Source organism: Carassius auratus, chromosome 5 (assembly GCF_003368295.1).
Source record: "Carassius auratus strain Wakin chromosome 5, ASM336829v1, whole genome shotgun sequence".
Taxonomy (NCBI): Eukaryota; Metazoa; Chordata; class Actinopteri; order Cypriniformes; family Cyprinidae; genus Carassius; species Carassius auratus.
This window is the reverse complement of record NC_039247.1, coordinates 14,715,447-14,734,822: the sequence shown is the minus strand read 5'-3', so window position 1 is coordinate 14,734,822 and position 19,376 is coordinate 14,715,447. Positions and strand designations below refer to the sequence as shown.

Genomic DNA, 19,376 nt, shown 5'->3' with positions numbered 1-19,376 from the left:
TTTGGTTTGACTGATCTTTGCAACTTCAGGGATCTTATCTATGCACAATCAGCTTGTAACACTCCAAAGAGAAAGGAAAACTTGTAATCTCGTCTATGACCCCTTTAAGTATTAAGTAACACACCGTGCAAATTCCTCTTTCCTTTAAACAAAACCTGTAAATTCATGATAAAATCCTGAGTTCATTCATTGGTTTTAAGAAATGCTGAATAAATAGTTTTGATTCCCTTTGAAGTTCACTGCTATCAGGACATTTTACAGTCAGCAAACAACCATAAAAACTATATTATAGTACTTAAAACTACATATTAAAATATATGTTGACTGGTTATTTTCGCCTTAAATAGATTACCATTTTTGATAATAATAAACATAAAGAATATAGCAAATAAATTAAGCCAACCTACCTTGTTCTCCTTAATATTTGTATTGTACAGATTCATTTGGCAGAAATGTACGGACAAATCTATAAAAGATGTAATCAAACAGACGATGAATACTATCAGCAGCAATAATTATTATGCAATCAAATGTATAGCAAAAATTTAGTTGTTCTGTATGTTGTTTCAGGGTTAGCCTCATTTGAGGTCCTCTGAGGGGTTGGCATCATCTCTTCTCAGGTGTTCTGGATCCAGACTAAAGCTTTTCAAAATCTTAGTTACATCCTTGGCAAAACAGAGAGACAAATAGAGACATAATTACCGTAGCTGCGGTTCCAACCAAGGAAAATTTATTTGTTTAACCCAAGCTAAAGAATAATAATGCAAATTTGATCAGATATAACTGCAGTACAAGATGAGATGCATTATTTGAATGCTTGGCCAAAGAGTGTGTCTGAACCCCAAACATTATCAGGAAGGATATTCCAGAGTTTGGAAGCCAAATGTGTAAAAGCTGTACTTCCTTTAGTGGACTTTGTTATCAAAGGTGCTACCAAAAGTCCAGCGTTTTGTGACCTTAGTGCTTTATCAATGCTAACCAAAAGGTCTGATGGGAAATCTGCAAATTCTTTTAGGAATTCTGTATACGGCCCTGGTGGTCTACACAGTAGCCAGAGCAAGAGAGACAATTTAACAGTGTAACATTAAGCAGAAGTATTTTGAATGAGTTAAACCTGTTTTCTGGGTAACATTGAGAATATCAATATATATTGTTGCAGCACCTCCCCCATGACCAGGCTGACGGGAGTCATGCTATTAAATTGTTTGCTCATCTGCAATACGTCTATAGGATGTTTCCTATCAGATGTCAAATAGATATTTAGAAGACGTTTATGATCTAGAATTTCTAATGTTAAATCAGATGTCTGTACACAGCAGATGCTTTCCATGTGAAGCAATCTTTAATAGACATCCTGCAGACCTGCGTGTGCTATCTGGAGAAGAACACCTTTATGGTGAAATAGTTATTTATATAGAGTTTAGGGTTCTTTAATCCCCCTTTTTTTCTTTTTTTTTCCCCTTTAGCTGTCAAAGCACCTCATTATTGATTTTCTGGAGCTCATAAATTCACATACACAGACAACCAACAGGTAAAAGATTACTTTCTAAAATTGAAAGACAAATTTAAATTGTTTTCCACTCAAACATGTTCTTTTCTCTTTTTAATTTTTTTGGTCACGTGTAAGCGTGAGCATTTCTGTTAAGCTGAGATTACTTTTCTCCTCTTCTCCACTTAGTAAGTTACAAATTACAATGAATTTATTATCCATATTGTTAGATTTATTTTTTTATTATTATTTATTTTTTTTATATATTTGTGATTATTACTTGGGTTTATGCCTAGACATACCTGGTCACAAAAACATTAAAGCTATCTTTAAAAAGCTGACTTTCTATCACTTTTATCATTTGAAGATTGTAAACGCCACATTATGTACATTTTTGGTACTTTTGGCTTTCAATGAACATAATTGTTTTTACATAAATACATAAACAAATGGAAGAGGCTTACTGTAACTAAACTTAATTGTGTATTTCAGATGCATCACATCCCACAACCTCGTCATCTGCAGAGAGAAGCTGCCACTCAATCACATCAAAATACACAGAATGATGGACTTAAAACTGTCAGATTGTTAATAGACAATTTTTCACTAGAACTTGGACTTCATTATACTAATTTCTTTTTCTGTTTTGTTTTACTGTTTAAGTATTTATTTATATTCAATGTCAATTGTCATTTATTAATTTATTGTGCTTGTAACTTTTGTTAGAGCACTGTCATTTTTGCTACTATGCCATGTAAAAAAACTAACAAAATTAAAGTACCTAATTGAAACTGTGGTGTTGTTGATGTTTTATTTTTAAAGATAAACACTAATACAGGCTGAAAGATATTATAAGATGAGGCAGATAGACGGGTGAAAAAATCTATATTAATAAACAATATATACAAATAAAATTCATAATACTTTCTATATGAATGATATAAATATACTAATGTGCTAATATTAATGAAAATAAAATGCTATTTATAACACCATTGAGGTCCAATGTATCATTTCCAAAGCATGGTTTTTATGGAACTCAGACATATTATTTCTATCTGTAAGATGAAGTATAATATTTTCGGTTTCAATTTCTTGGAAATGCTCTGCTGTATTCAACCCAACCTCCAATACTTTGCATAACAGCCTAGCAGTTGTAAGGTCATGTAAAATCGATAGCTTGCATAGCTGCCTTGCAGTTGTAAGGTCACGTAAAAATGCAAATATAAAGCAGATGTTATATTAATAACTTCACAGTTTTATAAGCTGAACTCAGGTTTAACTGCACAAGACTTTGCAATGTTGTTTTCATGACAACAAGACCGCCTGTGGCTTTCACACTTCAGGACTTGTTCCAGTGAAAAGGCTTTCATCTAGTATCTTTATAAAATAGTTTCGTTTGAAGAACTTTGAAGAATTGCTGTATAAGCTGTTTTAATTCTCTTTAATAGAGAAGTATTGTATTTTGTGGCAAGCAAGCTCTCATTTCTCCCTTTTTTTCCCATCATTTTTCTAGAAACTATAATGACCACAGACAGAGATATTGTGCATTGTCCTGCACTTTACTCATGTATGTTGTTTAATAAGGCAATGCATCAACCACACAGCCTGAAAGCTGACTTGTTGCCCTATAAGCCAATGATTTACAGCAATGTTTGTGTTGGAAGGTACCTCCCAGAACTGATTTCAGACAAGCTTCTGAGGCAGCATAAGGGTTTAATGATCTTTAACCAAATAGTGAGAGCTTTGATGATAACCAAGCAAATGTTTAATTACCAAAAATATTGTCTTGCTAGAAATCAAGACAAAAGTGAAAAAAAAAAAACTGAAACTACAGATTCACGTGCATTGGATAGCAAAATATCATAGGAACGGATACAGTGTGCTGCCTGCTCTGTACACAGAATGTGATGACCATTGGGTTCAGATGTGCTGTTTCAGATGGAGCCATTATATTTTGTCGTTAGTCACAGTCCTTATTTCATGTACAGACTTCCTATTTAGGATTGGGATGATGAAAGAATTATTCTTCCCTGTGTGTGATATCCGCATCATTCTCTCACTATATAAACTCTCCGCAGTTCCTCTCACGTTCAGAGGCTAGCTATGGCAGAGTTTATGCACATTCAGGACTCCAGGCACAGTTCACAGAACAATCTTTTCTGTGTACTAAATGAGGACATTAACAAGAAACCATCACACAAACTGAAAGGTATGGCTTATACCAGCCTGCATTAAATTTAATGAAAGCTTTACCTGTAGTTCATAGATAAAAAAAAAAAAAACTTATTTAAGTGCTTACTGAAGACCTCACAGTTGTTCTATGTCTTTCTTACAGTTATAGAGTGAATATTGTTCATGTTTTGGACTTTAGTTGAAGGCTTTGATTTTTCCTCTGATAAAGTGATAGCCTTTAAACCTGGTGGTGTAATCATATCACTGTATTTGTAATCATATCAATAGAAATACATCTTGAAACAGTGTGTTGAATTCAGGGTTGTTCAGTCAAATCAATTTAATCAAAAATCTCAGATTTTTAACAAATAATATATTCCTAAAAAAAAAAAGAAAATGTCTCAGGTCATGAATGTAACCATGGTTCCCTGAGAGGGAACGAGACACTGCGTCCTCTGAAGGGACACTATGGGGAACACCTCGTCATGACCCGTGTCTGAAGAATACTTTGAAAAACAGCAACGTGTTGGCCGGCGACAGCCTCTGACATCGCTACCGGCGCGACTATAAATACGCGCCCGTAGGACCAGTCACTTATCTTCTTTGTGAAGCTTGCGTCCGATGCATGGCAGGGAGCTAGACGACGCAGTGTCTCGTTCCCTCTCAGGGAACCATGGTTACATTCGTAACCTGAGACGTTCCCTGTCAAGGGAACTTCGAACTGCGTACTCTGAAGGGACACTATGGGGAACAGTATACCCACGCCGCCATGCTGAGGGGAGTGCAGGCCAGAATCATGGCAAACACTAAGTACCAACTCTACCATTTCACCGGGAGTTGCTCCTGGGATGGTTCGACAGCTGTCCTTGACATTATCCCTTATGGCCAAAGGCCTAAGCTACATACCCAACTTACCTGTAGGGCCTCAACCCGGGGTAAAGCTGAAGGCTTGGAATCACGAAAGATTCCTTAAAAGGGATACGGCTAAGAACCTAGCACTGATTATTACCAAGTCTTGCCTGTCACAAAGGAGGGGCTCTCGTGGCACTCTGATAGAGCAGCTCGTAGATGCAATGGCCCGGGAGCAGAGCAATTAGAGGACGGAACGTACAGATGAAGCCTCGGCCATGCCTGTACTATGGCATCCAGCCCCAATGGAGCTGGATGAGTCAGAGGAAGCCAGAGGGGATAGTGCGACGCTCTCTTGAGCCGCAAAACCGATCCACCCAGGTCTGGCCAACCTCTCCAACTCTGCTTCAACACCTTGGTGCGAAGGTGCCATTCCCCGAGCCTCAGCCCCTGCCTCAGCAGGATTTCTGCTCACACAGTGCGTCTCAAAACAGTATGTAGTACTGGAGCGTTCTGTTGAAAAAAACGAGAATTCAGTCTCCCATGAGAAGAGGACTCCGAGCTCCAAGCAGCATGCTCATAGGCGACCCTTTTTGAAAAGGGGAGCACTGCTAAACTACAGCGAGAATTGCCCCCACAGCCCCCCATGTTGAAGAGTGGTGCTTGAGGTGTATAACAAATACACACTGGTTGAATGAAGGCCAAGGAACCCCGGGGCTAATCATCTTAAAAAAGGGAACTAAGCGGAACGCGTAACCCTTACCGTACAGGATTCCAGAAAGTGCGCAGAGCCTTGCGTGCACACTGACCACCATGTGGTTTTGAGAAAGTGCACAGGCTTAGCGTGTGTACTGAAAGGTTACCTGACAACCACAGTATGTGGGAGCTCACCTTCAGAGAGACCTGTGAAGCCTACTATCTGATAACCACAATATGTGGGAGTTCACCTACAGAGAGGCCTACTACCTTTTACCAGATAACCACCTCAGTGGAAGGTAATATGGAACTCGACTCCAGGGAGGCCTGTTGAGGCCTACTACCTGACAACCACAAACCGTGGGAGCTCGTTTTTTAGTGGAAACGCAAAGTATATGGGAGCTTAATCTCCAGGGAGGCCTGGTGAGGCCTACTACCTGATAACCACACTATGTGGGAGTCCACACAGCTCCTCATGTTGAGGGAAGCGATGCTTGGGGTGTATAACAAATACACACTGGTTGAATGAAGCCCATGGACCCCAGGGCTAATCATCTTCAGAAAGGGAACAAAGCAGAGCGCGTAACCCCTACCGTACAGGATTTTAGAAATTGCGCAGAGCCTTGCGTGCACACTTACCACTTACGTGGATTTGAGACAGTGCGCAAAGTGTTCACATGCACACTGACCACCATGTGGTTTTGAGAAAGTACACAGGCTTAGCGTGTGTACAGAAAGGTTCCTAAGCATCGCAGAGGCGCTGGATCGCACAGGAGAGGCGAGCTCCAACCCTCAAGCGAAGGGAGCATCACCTGAGGCAGTACATACAGAAGGACTCCGTAACTACCACCTCCCCGGATGCGCCTAGCGGCCAGGCGGCCCCTCAGGGTGACCTGGCCAGACATCCATGAAATTCCCTGCAGTGCTGTGCCAGTGGTCTCAGCCAGGCTCCTCAAGAAGGGGTGTGGGACGAGCAACCGCAGAGCGCTTGCTTCCCGCATGCGGGACTCGCTCCGCGGTGGGTGTCGCGACCCGGGGGGGGGGCGAACCCATGCAGCACGGCCGCCTGCTGAAAGCCTGTGATCGTGGCCAGAGCACGAGGCTGGAACTGAGCACAGAGTTTGTTAGTAGACATATAACCACCAGCAACATAACACCCATAAGCAGAAAGGGTTACATACTCACCCACCCTCCTGTACTGGAGTCCCGCTTTACGGGGCGCCCCCTTTTGGTCCGGACCGTCAGTAAGGTGGTCACTATGAAAATAGGACCAACCAAAACATAACAGGTCCAGGATAGGAGACTGTTATGTGAGAAACTTTCCACCTAACCCCGATCAGGTGGAGCGCTGATGGCTACAGGGGAATTAGGCAGGGGAGAAATAAAACAGAAGTTAAAAACATCCAAAAAGAAGTGACTCACTCCTAGGTATCGCTCTGATCCGGACGAGAACGCTGTTTCGTCTGAATCACATCCCTCAGACCCTGCTTACCTCTTCGTGACCCGCAATTCCTCTTGCCCCTGCCCTCAGGTGGGGGGGGGGAGCGCGAGCCATGGCACTAGCCTTCTGCGCCCGTCTTCGATCCTCAGATCGAGATGGGCCAGGACCCCTTTGTTGTTCGGGCTCTGCTGCTGCGTATGATTTACCATGGAAGCGGGATGTATCCTGGAAGGGCTTAGATGGCAAAGAGGGAGATTTTAGAGAGGATGTTCCCCCACTGAGAGATAGCTAGCCAGCATCTCTTCTACAGGGGGCATCCTCTCATAGCCGTTCTCGTGCATGCCATCGATATCAGCATAACTCGTATGCTGAAACCGATGGATGGGAGAGAAAAACGGCCTCTTCCGTTCCTTTACGACTTCTGCATGTAAGTCAGGCAAGAATGGGAGGCTCACCTGGGCTGGCGGGCTATGGTCAGACAAATAACGCTCATCAAGGCGTCCTCGCGACATTACCTTTCTGGCATGTTTCCATGGCAAGCTTTTTTTTTTTTTTTACCCCTAACAGCTCCCCATACGCAGTGCAGGAGAAATGAGCGGCTCAGCCTCAGCTTCTTCGCCACTCTCAAATATCTCCTGCTCTTTCTGGGTAGAACCCCGCAGAGCACTAACTTCAGTGTCAGAATGGGTTAATGACAACGCATCTTCCTCCCGAAGTTCGCTCTCGAAAAGTCCCTCTCTACACTCCTCAGCGAGATCCACCTGTGATCCCCACAAGCTCATTCTCCTCCGTGCCTCGGCAACGGTGGGTCCTGAGCCGCGAGATCCAGATGGCTGTCCCTCTTTCCTCGAAAAGAGAGACAAACAAGAGCGGAGCTTTTTCACAGAAAAACGCTCGCAGTGCGCGCAGATTGCCCCCTCAAGGACATCGCGCGGGTGCTCTTCGCCCAAACGAGAGATGCAAAGAGTGCATGACATCTGTGTATGTCATTAGGTGTCAAATAACGCCGCCCCGGATGCACAAACTGTTTAAACGCCTTGCTAGTGGATGCCATGATTACAATAATAGATCGCTCTTACCGTTCTGGTCGTTTCTCAGATACACGCTTCAAACAAAGCAGTAAATGAAGACGAAGAAGATGAGTGACGGGTCCTACGGCGTGTATTTATAGTCATGCCGGTAGCAACGTCAGAGGCTGTCACCGGCCAACATGTTGGCATTTTTCAAAGTATGCTTCAGACACGGGTCACGGCGAGGTGTTCCCCATAGTGTCCCTTCAGAGGATGCAGTTCGAAGTTCCCTTGACAGGGAATCACAATTCCATTAAAAATGTAATATATTATTGGGAGAGCAAAGAGCAATAATAAGTCTGATTGTTAATCAGAACATGAACAGTAATTCACCTCTCCATATTATCTTTTGCAGGTCGCTTTTGGAATAAAAAGTTTTGCTTTCTTCTGATGTGTGGCACTGTCATACTCTTCATGGCTCTGTTAATTACAGTATCTGTAAAATGTAAGTTTCACAGATGCTTTGATTGTAAGCTTAATCATCTACAAAAAATACAGCAGCCAGACCATGAATGTTTTTTATTTTTGTTTGTTTTTTCTTTCCAGAAGCTCTTGTGGTTGTGATTTTGATCATGAGAAAATTAGTCATTAAAAACTGTCTATTTACTAAGTGTAAATAGGAAAATCATGTGCAGAATTAACATGTCTAAGGCCTTGCACAAGTTAAGCTATGTGCTTGGTGTTTTTGTATTGTTTTGACATCATTTTGCAAACTAATATTTGTGTTCTTCACAGTGCAGCACCAGTACAGTAAAGTGACCGAGGTAGAGAATGAAGTGGCCAATCTGACATCTTCTTTAGCTTTGCTTTCTTCAAACCAACAAGATACATGTGAGATTTAACATTAAAGGGATACTCCACCCCAAAATAAAAATGTTGTCATTAATCACTTATACCCCCATGTCATTCCAAACCCGTATGTTAGACTATCAAGGTCCAGAAAAGCATAGTAAGAAAATCCATCTTCCATCAGTGATTCAACCGTAACGTTATGAAGCGACAAGATTACTTTTTGTCATGAAGAAAACAAAAATAACAACGTTATTCAATAATTCATCTCCTCTCTTTCTCTCCAAATCAGTGTAACACCATTTTAGAGAATCTGAGCAGTACACAGGTGAAACATATACTCTCTTCTGTGACAGCCGAGACACAAGGATATTTTTCTACACATGTTTGCGCTTTGGTTTGAAAGAAAACAGCGCATCAGTGCAACACGGCTGACACAGAAGAGCATACCTTCTGGACCTTTACACTGTTATTTATTTGGCAGTCTATGGGACAGTCACAGGCTTCCCAGTTTTCATCCAAAATATCTAACATTGTGTTCCGAAGACGAACAAAGCTTTTACGGGTTTAGAACGACATGGGGGTAAGTGATTAATTAAGATGTTTCATAGAGAATTTTATATTAACTTTAATTGTTAATTAAATACTTATTGTTTTAACCTTGTTTTGCAAACTTATGTGTATGTTCTTCACAGCGCGACACCAAAACAGTAAACTGACTGAGGTAGAGAATGAAGTGGCCAATCTGACTTCCTCTTTAGCTTTGCTTTCTTCAAACCAACAAGATACATGTGAGATTTTACCTCATGGTTTCTATTTCATAAATAACTTTATAATGATTGTAAATGTTAATTAAATACTGCTTAAACTTATGTGTGTTCTTCTTCAAAGTGCAACACCAAAACAGTAAACTGACTGAGGTAGAGAATGAAGTGGCCAATCTGACTTCTTCTTTAGCTTTGCTTTCTTCAAACCAACAAGATACATGTGAGATTTTACCTCATGGTTTCTATTTCATAAATAACTTTATAATGATTGTAAATGTTAATTAAATACTGCTTAAACTTATGTGTGTTCTTCTTCAAAGTGCAACACCAAAACAGTAAACTGACTGAGGTAGAGAATGAAGTGGCCAATCTGACTTCTTCTTTAGCTTTGCTTTCTTCAAACCAAAAAGATACATGTGAGATTTTACCTCATGGTTTCTATTTCATAAATAACTTTATAATGATTGTAAATGTTAATTAAATACTGCTTAAACTTATGTGTGTTCTTCTTCAAAGTGCAACACCAAAACAGTAAACTGACTGAGGTAGAGAATGAAGTGGCCAATCTGACTTCTTCTTTAGCTTTGCTTTCTTCAAACCAAAAAGATACATGTGAGATTTTACCTCATGGTTTCTATTTCATAAATAACTTTATAATGATTGTAAATGTTAATTAAATACTGCTTAAACTTATGTGTGTTCTTCTTCAAAGTGCAACACCAAAACAGTAAACTGACTGAGGTAGAGAATGAAGTGGCCAATCTGACTTCTTCTTTAGCTTTGCTTTCTTCAAACCAACAAGAAACATGTGAGATTTTACCTAATGGTTTATATTTCATAAATAACTTTATAATGACTGTAACTGTTCATTAAATACTGCTTAAACTTATGTGTGTTCTTCTTCAAAGTGCAACACCAAAACAGTAAACTGACTGAGGTAGAGAATGAAGTGGCCAATCTGACTTCTTCTTTAGCTTTGCTTTCTTCAAACCAACAAGATACATGTGAGATTTTACCTAATGGTTTATATTTCATAAATAACTTTATAATAACTGTGACTGTTAATTAAATACTAAACCACGTTCAAACATAAATGAACATACTTTTTAATTAATATAATATTGCAGGGCAATGGACAAGAATTAAAGTTTGCATTTCAGAGACATGTTGCCAGTAATTTTGTGTATTTTTGTACTTTAAGTATCAAATACATAACTAAAATAAGTCAAAGCAAGAAACAACCTTTGCCTTTATGACCAAAACACAGTTTTGTGGAGTTTTCTTTCTGATTTAATTGCTTATTTTGAATGAATCGGTTGATAATGACTCAGTGATTCACTCATAAAGACAGCAAGTCATTTATTGTTACCTAATGGTGTATCATGTAACTTACTACATATATGTACAAAATTATATTTTCATAACCCAAAGAGTCCATAAAGGGAGGTAACAAATTTATTTTAAAGCCTATTTATGGTATAAACAAAAAGGAACATGAAAATGTGAAGGCTCAGTTCTTGTGTGTTTAGATGACAGATTTATGGAGATGGTCGGTGAACTGAAAGCTGATCTGGATAGCAGAATAACAAATTTGACTCAACGTAAGCAGTATCATTATAAATTATAATATGTGTGTGTGTGTGTGTGTGTGTGTGTGTGTGTGTGTGTGTGTGTGTGTGTGTGTGTGTGTATGTGTGTGTGTTATACATGTAGCTGACGAGGCAAAACTGACTTTCACAATATAATGTCAAAGTATTAGATTTTTGTATATATAAAACTTTTCTCTCTCTTAGATAAACCTGTTCTGAGCTGTAAAGCTGGGTGGCAACCATTTCTTTCCAACTGCTATGAATTTTCCAGTCAGAAATTGAGCTGGCAAAAGGCACGCTCATACTGCAGTGGAAAGGGCACTCTGATGCTCATCCTGGGGAATGACTCCAGGGAGTGGGTTAGTGATACACAGTCACACAGTCACAATCACATACACAGTATAGTAATTGAATATAATTGTATGTAATGTCTGTTTCATTTGTTTCAATCAGGATTTTATTGTGCAACACGCTGTTCGTTCATCTGAATCCTACTGGATTGGTCTTACAGATATGATAACTGGACATTGGAGATGGGTTGATGGAACACCCTACACCATGAACAGCAGGCATGTAAATATTTGTAGCTCCTCCCTAGCCTATCAGTAAGATCATAAAGTATAATTTTATCACAGCTTTTACTGTTTTTGATTATTTAAGTTGTTATTTGTTAACTTTTGCCATTTCAAAAAACAAGACGACTGTTAGTGTTGTCTGGCCATCAAACTAGTGAACTGCAACAAAGGTGATAAAATACAGCAGCTAAAATACAGATGTATTTTATATATAGGGGTGACGATACTAATATATCAACACCATACTAATACTGTGTTTGACTTTGACCCCTTCCTTAACTTCCTTAATTCTAAGTGGCATTGATTCAACAAGGTACATGGTGGTCATAAAGGGATGGACATGGTCAGAAACAATGCTCAGGTAGGCCGTGGCATTTAAACGATGCCAAATTGGCACTAAGGGGCCTAAAGTGTGCCAAGAAAACATCCCCCACACCATTACACCACCACCAGCAGCCTGCACAGTGGTAACAAGGCGTGATGGATCCATGTTCTCATTCTGTTTACGCCAAATTCTGACTCTACCATCTGAATGTCTCAACAAAAATCGAGACTCATCAGACCAGGCAACATTTTTCCAGTCTGCAACTGTCCAATTTTGGTGAGCTCGTGCAAATTGTAGCCTCTTTTTCCTATTTGTAGTGGAGATGAGTGGTACCCGGTGGGGTCCTCTGCTGTTGTAGCCCATCCGCCTCAAGGTTGTGTGTGTTGTGGCTTCACAAATGCTTGCTGCATACCTCGGTTGTAACGAGTGGTTATTTCAGTCAAAGTTGCTCTTCTATCAGCTTGAATCAGTCAGCCCATTCTCCTCTGACCTCTAGCATTAATAAGGCATTTTTGCCCACAGGACTGCCACATAGTGGATGTTTTTCCCTTTTCACACCATTCTTTTTAATCCCTAGAAATGGTTATGTGTGAAAATCCCAGTAACTGAGCAGACTGTGAAATACTCAGACTGGCGTGTCTGGCACCAACAACCATGCCACTCTCAAAATTGCTTAAATCACCTTTCTTTCCCATTCTGACATTCAGTTTGGAGTTCAGGAGATTGTCTTGACCAGGACCACACACCATAATGCATTGAAGCAACTGCCATGTGATTGGTTGATTAGATAATTTCATTAATGCAAAATTGAACAGGTGTTCCTAATAATCCTTTAGGTGAGTGTATAAAATATAGTGTAATCAGTTCGGACATGGCATAGTGCTCATTCAATAAATGCACAGCTAAACAGATTAGGTTTGAGTCTAGATTTAAAAGTGGCTTATGTTTTAGCACATCTGACCTCTTCTGGAAACTGGTTCCAACTGCGAGTGGCATAATAACTAAAAGCAGATTCCTCTTGTTTTGTTTGAACCCCTTGGTATTTCTAAGGTTTATATTCAGTGAGCATATCTGCAATGTATTTCGGTCCTAGGTCATTGAGTGACTTATAGACGAGCAAAAGTAAATCAATCCTAAATGTAATTGGACCTGAGGACTGGTGTGATATGCTTTGATTTTTTGGTTCTAGTCAGAATCCTGGCAGCAGCGTTCTGGATTAGTTGCAGCCTTCTAATTGTCTTCTTGAGAAGGCCGGTGAGGAGACCATTACAATAGTCCACCCTGCTGGTGATAGAGGCATGAACATGTTTCTCCAAGTCTTGACTGGAAACTAAACATCTAGTTCTTGCAATGTTTATTTAAATGATAGTATGCTGATTTTGTTACTGCTTTGACATGACTACTGAAACTAAGGTCTGTCCAGAATCAAACCAAGATTGCTGACTTGATTTTTGGTTGTTTGACCCATAGAGTCAAGGTATGCATTCACCTTGAGAACTTCATTTTTGTTTCAAAATGCAATGACTTTCACAGTTTCAAGTTTTTTCTTTGTTTAACTTAAGAAAGTTCTGGCACATCCAGCTGTTAATTTCATCAGTGCATTGCCAGAGGGAGTCAATGGAGCTGTAGTCATTTGGAGATAAGACTAGGTAAATTTGGGTATAATCAGCATAGCTGTTATAGACAATTTGGTTCTTTCTCATTATTTGATTTAGTGGGAGCATATACAGGCTAAACAAAACCGGTTCAAGAATTGAGCCTTGTGGAACTCCACGTCATGGACGTTCACTTAGGCTTATGCTCTCCTAGACTCACATGATAACATCTCCCGTCTAATTATGACCTTAACCATTTGAGTACCATCCCAGAAACCCTGACCCAGTTTTCCAGACTCTGTAGAAGTATGTTATGATCAACAATTTCAAACGCAGCACTAAGATCTAGTAATACTAGCACTGATATTTTGCCAGAATCAGAATTTAAGCAAATATAATGTCTATAAGATATAATATCTTAATTAGTGCTGTCTCTGTGCTGTGATGCCGTTGGAAACCAGATTGAAAATTATCCAGGTATCCATTTGAGTTTAAGTATGTACCAAGGAGTCAGAGATGGTTGGATCCTTATGCAGTGGTTTATTAAAGAGAATGGTCAAAACAGGCAGAGATGAGAAAACAGCATCAGGTATGTCAGGGGATATCCAAAATCAGCACCAGTAACAAGCAGAGGTCGGGGCAGGCAGCAGAGAATCACAGTCGTTATAAACAATCCAAAGTCAAACACGGAAGGAACAAACACTAGGAAATGCTTGAAAAAGCCACACAGAACTAAACAAGACCCCCCCTCCCCCCAGGAATGAAACAGTGGCCCTTTCTGTGATTAACATGGGGAACAGGAGCCCTTCCTGGCAGAGCTGGAGCCCACCAGGGCAGAGCAGGCGGAGCTGGAACCCACCAGGCGGAGCAGGTGGGGCTGGAGGCCACCAGGGTGGAGCAAGGGTAGCTGGAGCCCACCAGGGCTGAGCAGGTGCCGTGGGAGCCCACCAGGGTGGAGCAATGGCCCCTAAACTGAGTAGATGGTATTAGAAGCCATCCAGGGGAGAGCAAGGAGCCCCCACAGCTGAGCAGACAGGATAGAAGCCCACCAAGGCGGAGCATACGGGACCACCAGAGGCGAGCAGACGAGACAGAAGCCCACCAGGGCAGAGCAGAGGACCACCACAGCCGAGCATATGAGACAGAAGCCCACCAGGGCGCAGCAAAGGACCACCACAGTGGAGTCAATGCACAGGAGAGCAAGTGTGGTTAGGTGGGACTGGAACAGATGATATAAACAGATTGGTGGTGGCCTTTGTGGCTGTGATAAGGCAGGTAGAAAGTTCACAGATGGCCTCCATAGCCATGACAGGAATGAACTAGAGTTCATAGACTGCCTCCATAGCCGTGACGGAACAGGTGGGGAGTTCATGGATGGTCTCCATTGCCATGACAGGATAGGACGAGAGTTCATGGATGGATCCTACTTACACATTCGAAGGTTCTGCAGCAGTTGCTGCCACCTCTGGAGGTTCCACAGCAGTAACAATCTCCTTGACAGCAACACAACAGGCTGAGAGAACATTGCAGTGTCCAACAGACAGGATGTGATGAGGCTCTGGAAGTTCAGCTGAGACGTGACAAGGCTCTTGAAGTTCAACTGAGACATGACGAGGCTCTGGATAATCTGTTGTGATATGATGAAGTTCTGGAAGATCTGTAGTGATTTGACTGGGCTCTTGAAGATCAACAGTGACTTTTCCTTGTTCACGATGATCAACGGTGACTTGACTTGACTCATGAAGTTGAACTGTGGTTTTACTTGTCTCATGGGTGTTAATGGTGACTTGACCTGACTCTGGACGGTCAGCGGTGTCTTGACCTGACTCTGGACGGTCGGTGTTGACTTGACATGACTCTGGACGGTCAGCGGTGACTTGACTGGACCTTGATTCTGGAAGATCAACGGGGACCTGACATGACTCTGGAAGATCAACGGGGACTTGACTTGACTCTGGAAGATCAACGGGGACCTGACTTGACTCTGGAAGATCAACGGGGACCTGACTTGACTCTGGAAAATCAGCGGGGACCTGACATGACTCTGGAAGATCAATTGCAGCTGCCATTTCATGCCCATCTTGTGCAGTGGCACTGGGCTGGAGGCCATCTTGTCTATCGATTGCAGCCGTTCAACTAGGCCTCCTTTGAAAAATAGCATGTGGCATATCTCATCCATAGATATTAAATGAGCCAGTTCAACAAAGTCCATCAAATAGTCCTCGATGGGCCGATCTCCTTGACGTAGACACATAAGTCGTGCTACTGGATGTATGACTGACCTTGATGTATTCCTTAAGGCTGCTGGATCCTGGTTTGGCAAGGATCCTGGTTTTAAAAAGGAGTCAGAGACGGTCGGATCCATATGCAGTGGTTTATTAAAGAGAATGGTCAAAACAGGCAGAGATGAGAAAACAGCGTCAGGTATGTCAGGGGATATCCGAAATGGAAATACAAGATGCCAGAGTGGAGTGAGTGGAGTACCCTCTATTGGAGTTCATGGGCACCCCAGCTGATGATCGTGACAAAGTATTTGTTAAGCTGATTAAAAACTACCTTTTCTATAATTTTGCCTATAAAAGGAAGATTTCATATTGGTCTATAATTGCTCAAAATGGTGGTATCAAGATTGCTCTTTTTCAGAAGGGGCTTAACAACTGCAGTTTTCAGAAAGTCTGAAAAATTCCCAGAAAGAAGTGAGGCATGAGAAGTGACCACTTTTAAGAGATCTGTTTCTAAACATTTTAGCCCATTTTTGAAAAAAAGATGTGGGAAGTGTAATAAGATAACAGGTTGATGATTTTAGGTAATGCACTATTTCTTCCAAAATGTTGCTATCAATTGTTTCAAAAAAAGACAAAGTATCTTTTTTATATATTTTGATATCTGTCTGACCTCTGCATTTAAAGTGCACACACACAGCAGTGAACACACACACACACCCAGAGCAGTAGGCAAGTAGGCAGCCATTTGTGTTGCTTAAGGGCACCTCAGTCATGATATTGCTGGCCCCAGTCAAACCCACAACCTTAGGGTTAGGATCAGACTCGCTGCTATCTACCAGACTCGCTGCTTGAGAAAGGCTCGCAGCATCATCAAGGACCACACTCATCCTGCTCATCACCTGTTTGCCACACTGCCATCTGGCAGACGTTACCGATCCATCCGATCACGGACAACCAGACTGAAGAACAGCTTCTATCTCCAAGCCATCAGACTACTTAACAATCAGCTGTCCTCCATCTATAAAATAAAAAAAAAAACACCGGAATACATGCTGCTCTTATGTTTACTTTCATTATACTTGCACTGTGTTACTCTGTGACACTCTGTAATGACTTTTGGACATTGCTCTACTCAGGAATACATCTGAATGTGTGCTGCTCTTAAGTTTATTTATTGCATCTGCACTGCCACTTTAATTTTTCTCCACGTAGCTCTACGTCACTCTACAATGACATTTTAGACACCGTTCTATCCCAGTAATCATAATATTACCTCAGGACTTCTTATGTACACTACAACTCTAAACACTGATTACCTTTATTGTACCTGTTACTTCCACTTATGGGCATATAATGCTCTGTCCATGTCTTTCTGTCTATGGGCACTGTAGTCACTCAAGAACCTCAGTGCTCTTCATGTACGTCTATGTCTTATGTCTTGTTATTGTCACTGTATGTCTGAGCCTCTTCACAAGCATTTCAATGCCCAGTTTTCCTCAGTGTTAACTATGCAAATGACAAATAAGTGCCTCTTGACTCTTGAGGAGTCAAACTCTCTAACCACTAGGCCAATATCTTCTTTTATGTTCAACATAAGAAAGCAACTCATACAGGTTTGTAACCACATGAGGGTGAGTAAAATGTTTTGGGGCATTACATACTACCAGTTGTTTGTAATGGCAAAATGTTATTGAGGTATGCATGTATGTTTGTATGTTATTTTACTTACTTTTTGATTTTATTTGTTTATTTATTTGCAGTCAGTGGGAACCAGGAGAACCAAATAATTGGAGGGGTGAAGAGGACTGTGGAGAACTAACAGCATCTGGGAAACTGAATGATGGCAACTGCTCAAAGAATTTCAGATTCATCTGTAAAGCACCAGCCAGTGAAAACTAACCTATTAATGTGGCTCTGTTATAAACAGTAGGAAAGTAGGCCTGCTGATATTCTGAGAAATATGCACAAGTGGGACAGTGGAAGATTTTTAAATACAGTATATGACATTGAATGTACAACTTATAAGTAAATAAGTGAGCGGGGTGGGGGGGCTTTTATATTAAATACACAATGTTTGAACCTGCTATACTGCAGCAGGACTATGGCATGTTCACACAGGAGAGCAGGAGCCCTGGGGATTTTTCTTTTAGTGTTTTCCCGAGTCAGTAGAAAGGTTGCTTACTGTTATATGACTGTGACTTTGATTACATACTGCCTGTTTGTGTTCCAAAGGTGCATGTGCAATAAGTGTTATGTTTCATTGTACAAGCATTACAAATTCTTTAAACCCTTTCCAATAAAGATTTCTAAAGCTAATTTGGATTTTTATTTAACTTTAAAAATTGGCTTTAAAATACAGCATCATAAAAAATAAAATATTAAAACCCCTTACCTGTCACCCCACATTTTCAGAATGGAGACACAAATTACACACCCAAAATAAAAAGGTTGCTGCATGAGTCTTTCTGACTAGATACATAATCTGCATATGTTCACAAAGCTGACACTTTAAAGTTTACTGTTCAAGAATCAGAATTACTCAAAAAGCTCAAACTTGAAAACAAAAATGTATAAAAATAATGATTGATGTAGGATATCATTTTAGAAACGTAATGAAGCAAAGCCAGAAGTTTATTAATGCTTCATTTGAAAATTCAAATTTCTAAAACTGTGAATTTTATGAAACATTTTCTAAGACCATGTCATGTGTGTTTTTAGAGAAGGCTAATAAAAGGCTAACAAAATTGATCTATGACCCTTGTAAACTCTACTGTGCTACTGTGCTCTATTGTAATCCTGTGTGCTATTTTGTGAGCTTGACAAACTGCCCGATTCATGATTCTATTGTTCTTACAAATCAAGCCTTTCACACATCAGCCAGTATGAGATATAATCCGCTTTATTCTTTATCATTATTGTTTTGTTTTTATTCCGCCATTATTAGACTTTGTTCCGTTATTTCAAGGTTTACCAAGCCACATCGTTTCTTTCCCAGTATACATTTACCCCACTGTTATCATAAGCCTGACTATAAAAATACAACAAAACATTTTCTTACGACCTCACATGAATTATTATGACAAAATGCATTTGGAAGAAGAACCACGCCTGCTATGTACAGTAGCTGCATTAGAGCTAACGTTAGCATCAAGGTACATACGACAATATACAAAATTATAAGTAGCCTACACTTTTACCCAAATTTCACTTTGAACCACCAACTAGTGTTTGCAATAACTTCCTTTTGCCATCACATGTTAAAATATGCTATTTATAGCCTTTTATATCCCTGCACAAATTAGAATTTCATATGTAAATATTCTTTATGATTTTCAAAAATCCCTAAAATCTCAAGCAAAACACATACAAACCATATCCTTTCATAACTGTGCGTCTATTATCTTTGTTCTTTGTATGTAAAAGTTTTTATCTGCATTTGCTATGGTCAGATATGAAATATGAAAAGTAAGAAATATGAAGTATTAAACAAGAGTTAACTTATATTCATGTACATGCATCTTTGGACTTTAAAAACCTTTTTGATCCCAAACGTTTGCATGTTAGTATACACACACACACACACACACACATTTATATGCATGTATATCTCTGAATTATTTTATTATTACAATTTAAAATAATGTTTATCTGTATAATTTCAAAAATAATTTATTCCTGTGGTGGCAAGCTAAATTTTCATCAGCCATACAGTCTTCACTGTCACATAAACCTTATTTGTATATATTAAAATAATGTGAGTACTTAAACGTTTTTTTGTTTTGTTTTGTTTT

The 19,376-nt window shown here is 40.2% G+C and overlaps 1 protein-coding gene across 2 annotated transcripts; it reads left to right on the top strand.

The window, feature by feature from the left end:
* The first annotated feature begins 3,568 nt into the window (after positions 1-3,568).
* LOC113077658 (C-type lectin domain family 10 member A-like) lies at positions 3,569-18,025 on the top strand. 2 transcript variants are annotated; one of them, XM_026249970.1, is made up of 13 exons: positions 3,569-3,701; positions 8,076-8,165; positions 8,456-8,551; positions 9,205-9,300; positions 9,401-9,496; positions 9,597-9,692; positions 9,793-9,888; positions 9,989-10,084; positions 10,185-10,280; positions 10,806-10,877; positions 11,070-11,224; positions 11,319-11,434; positions 17,346-18,024. In XM_026249970.1, the coding sequence occupies exons 1-13, from the start codon at positions 3,596-3,598 to the stop codon at positions 17,482-17,484; spliced, it is 1,350 nt and encodes a 449-aa protein (XP_026105755.1). In that variant the 5' UTR covers positions 3,569-3,595; the 3' UTR covers positions 17,485-18,024. The 2 variants fall into 2 exon arrangements, with proteins under 2 accessions (XP_026105755.1, XP_026105763.1); XM_026249978.1 differs by lacking the exon at positions 9,205-9,300 and having other exon boundaries at positions 17,346-18,025.
* Positions 18,026-19,376: the final 1,351 nt, after the last annotated feature.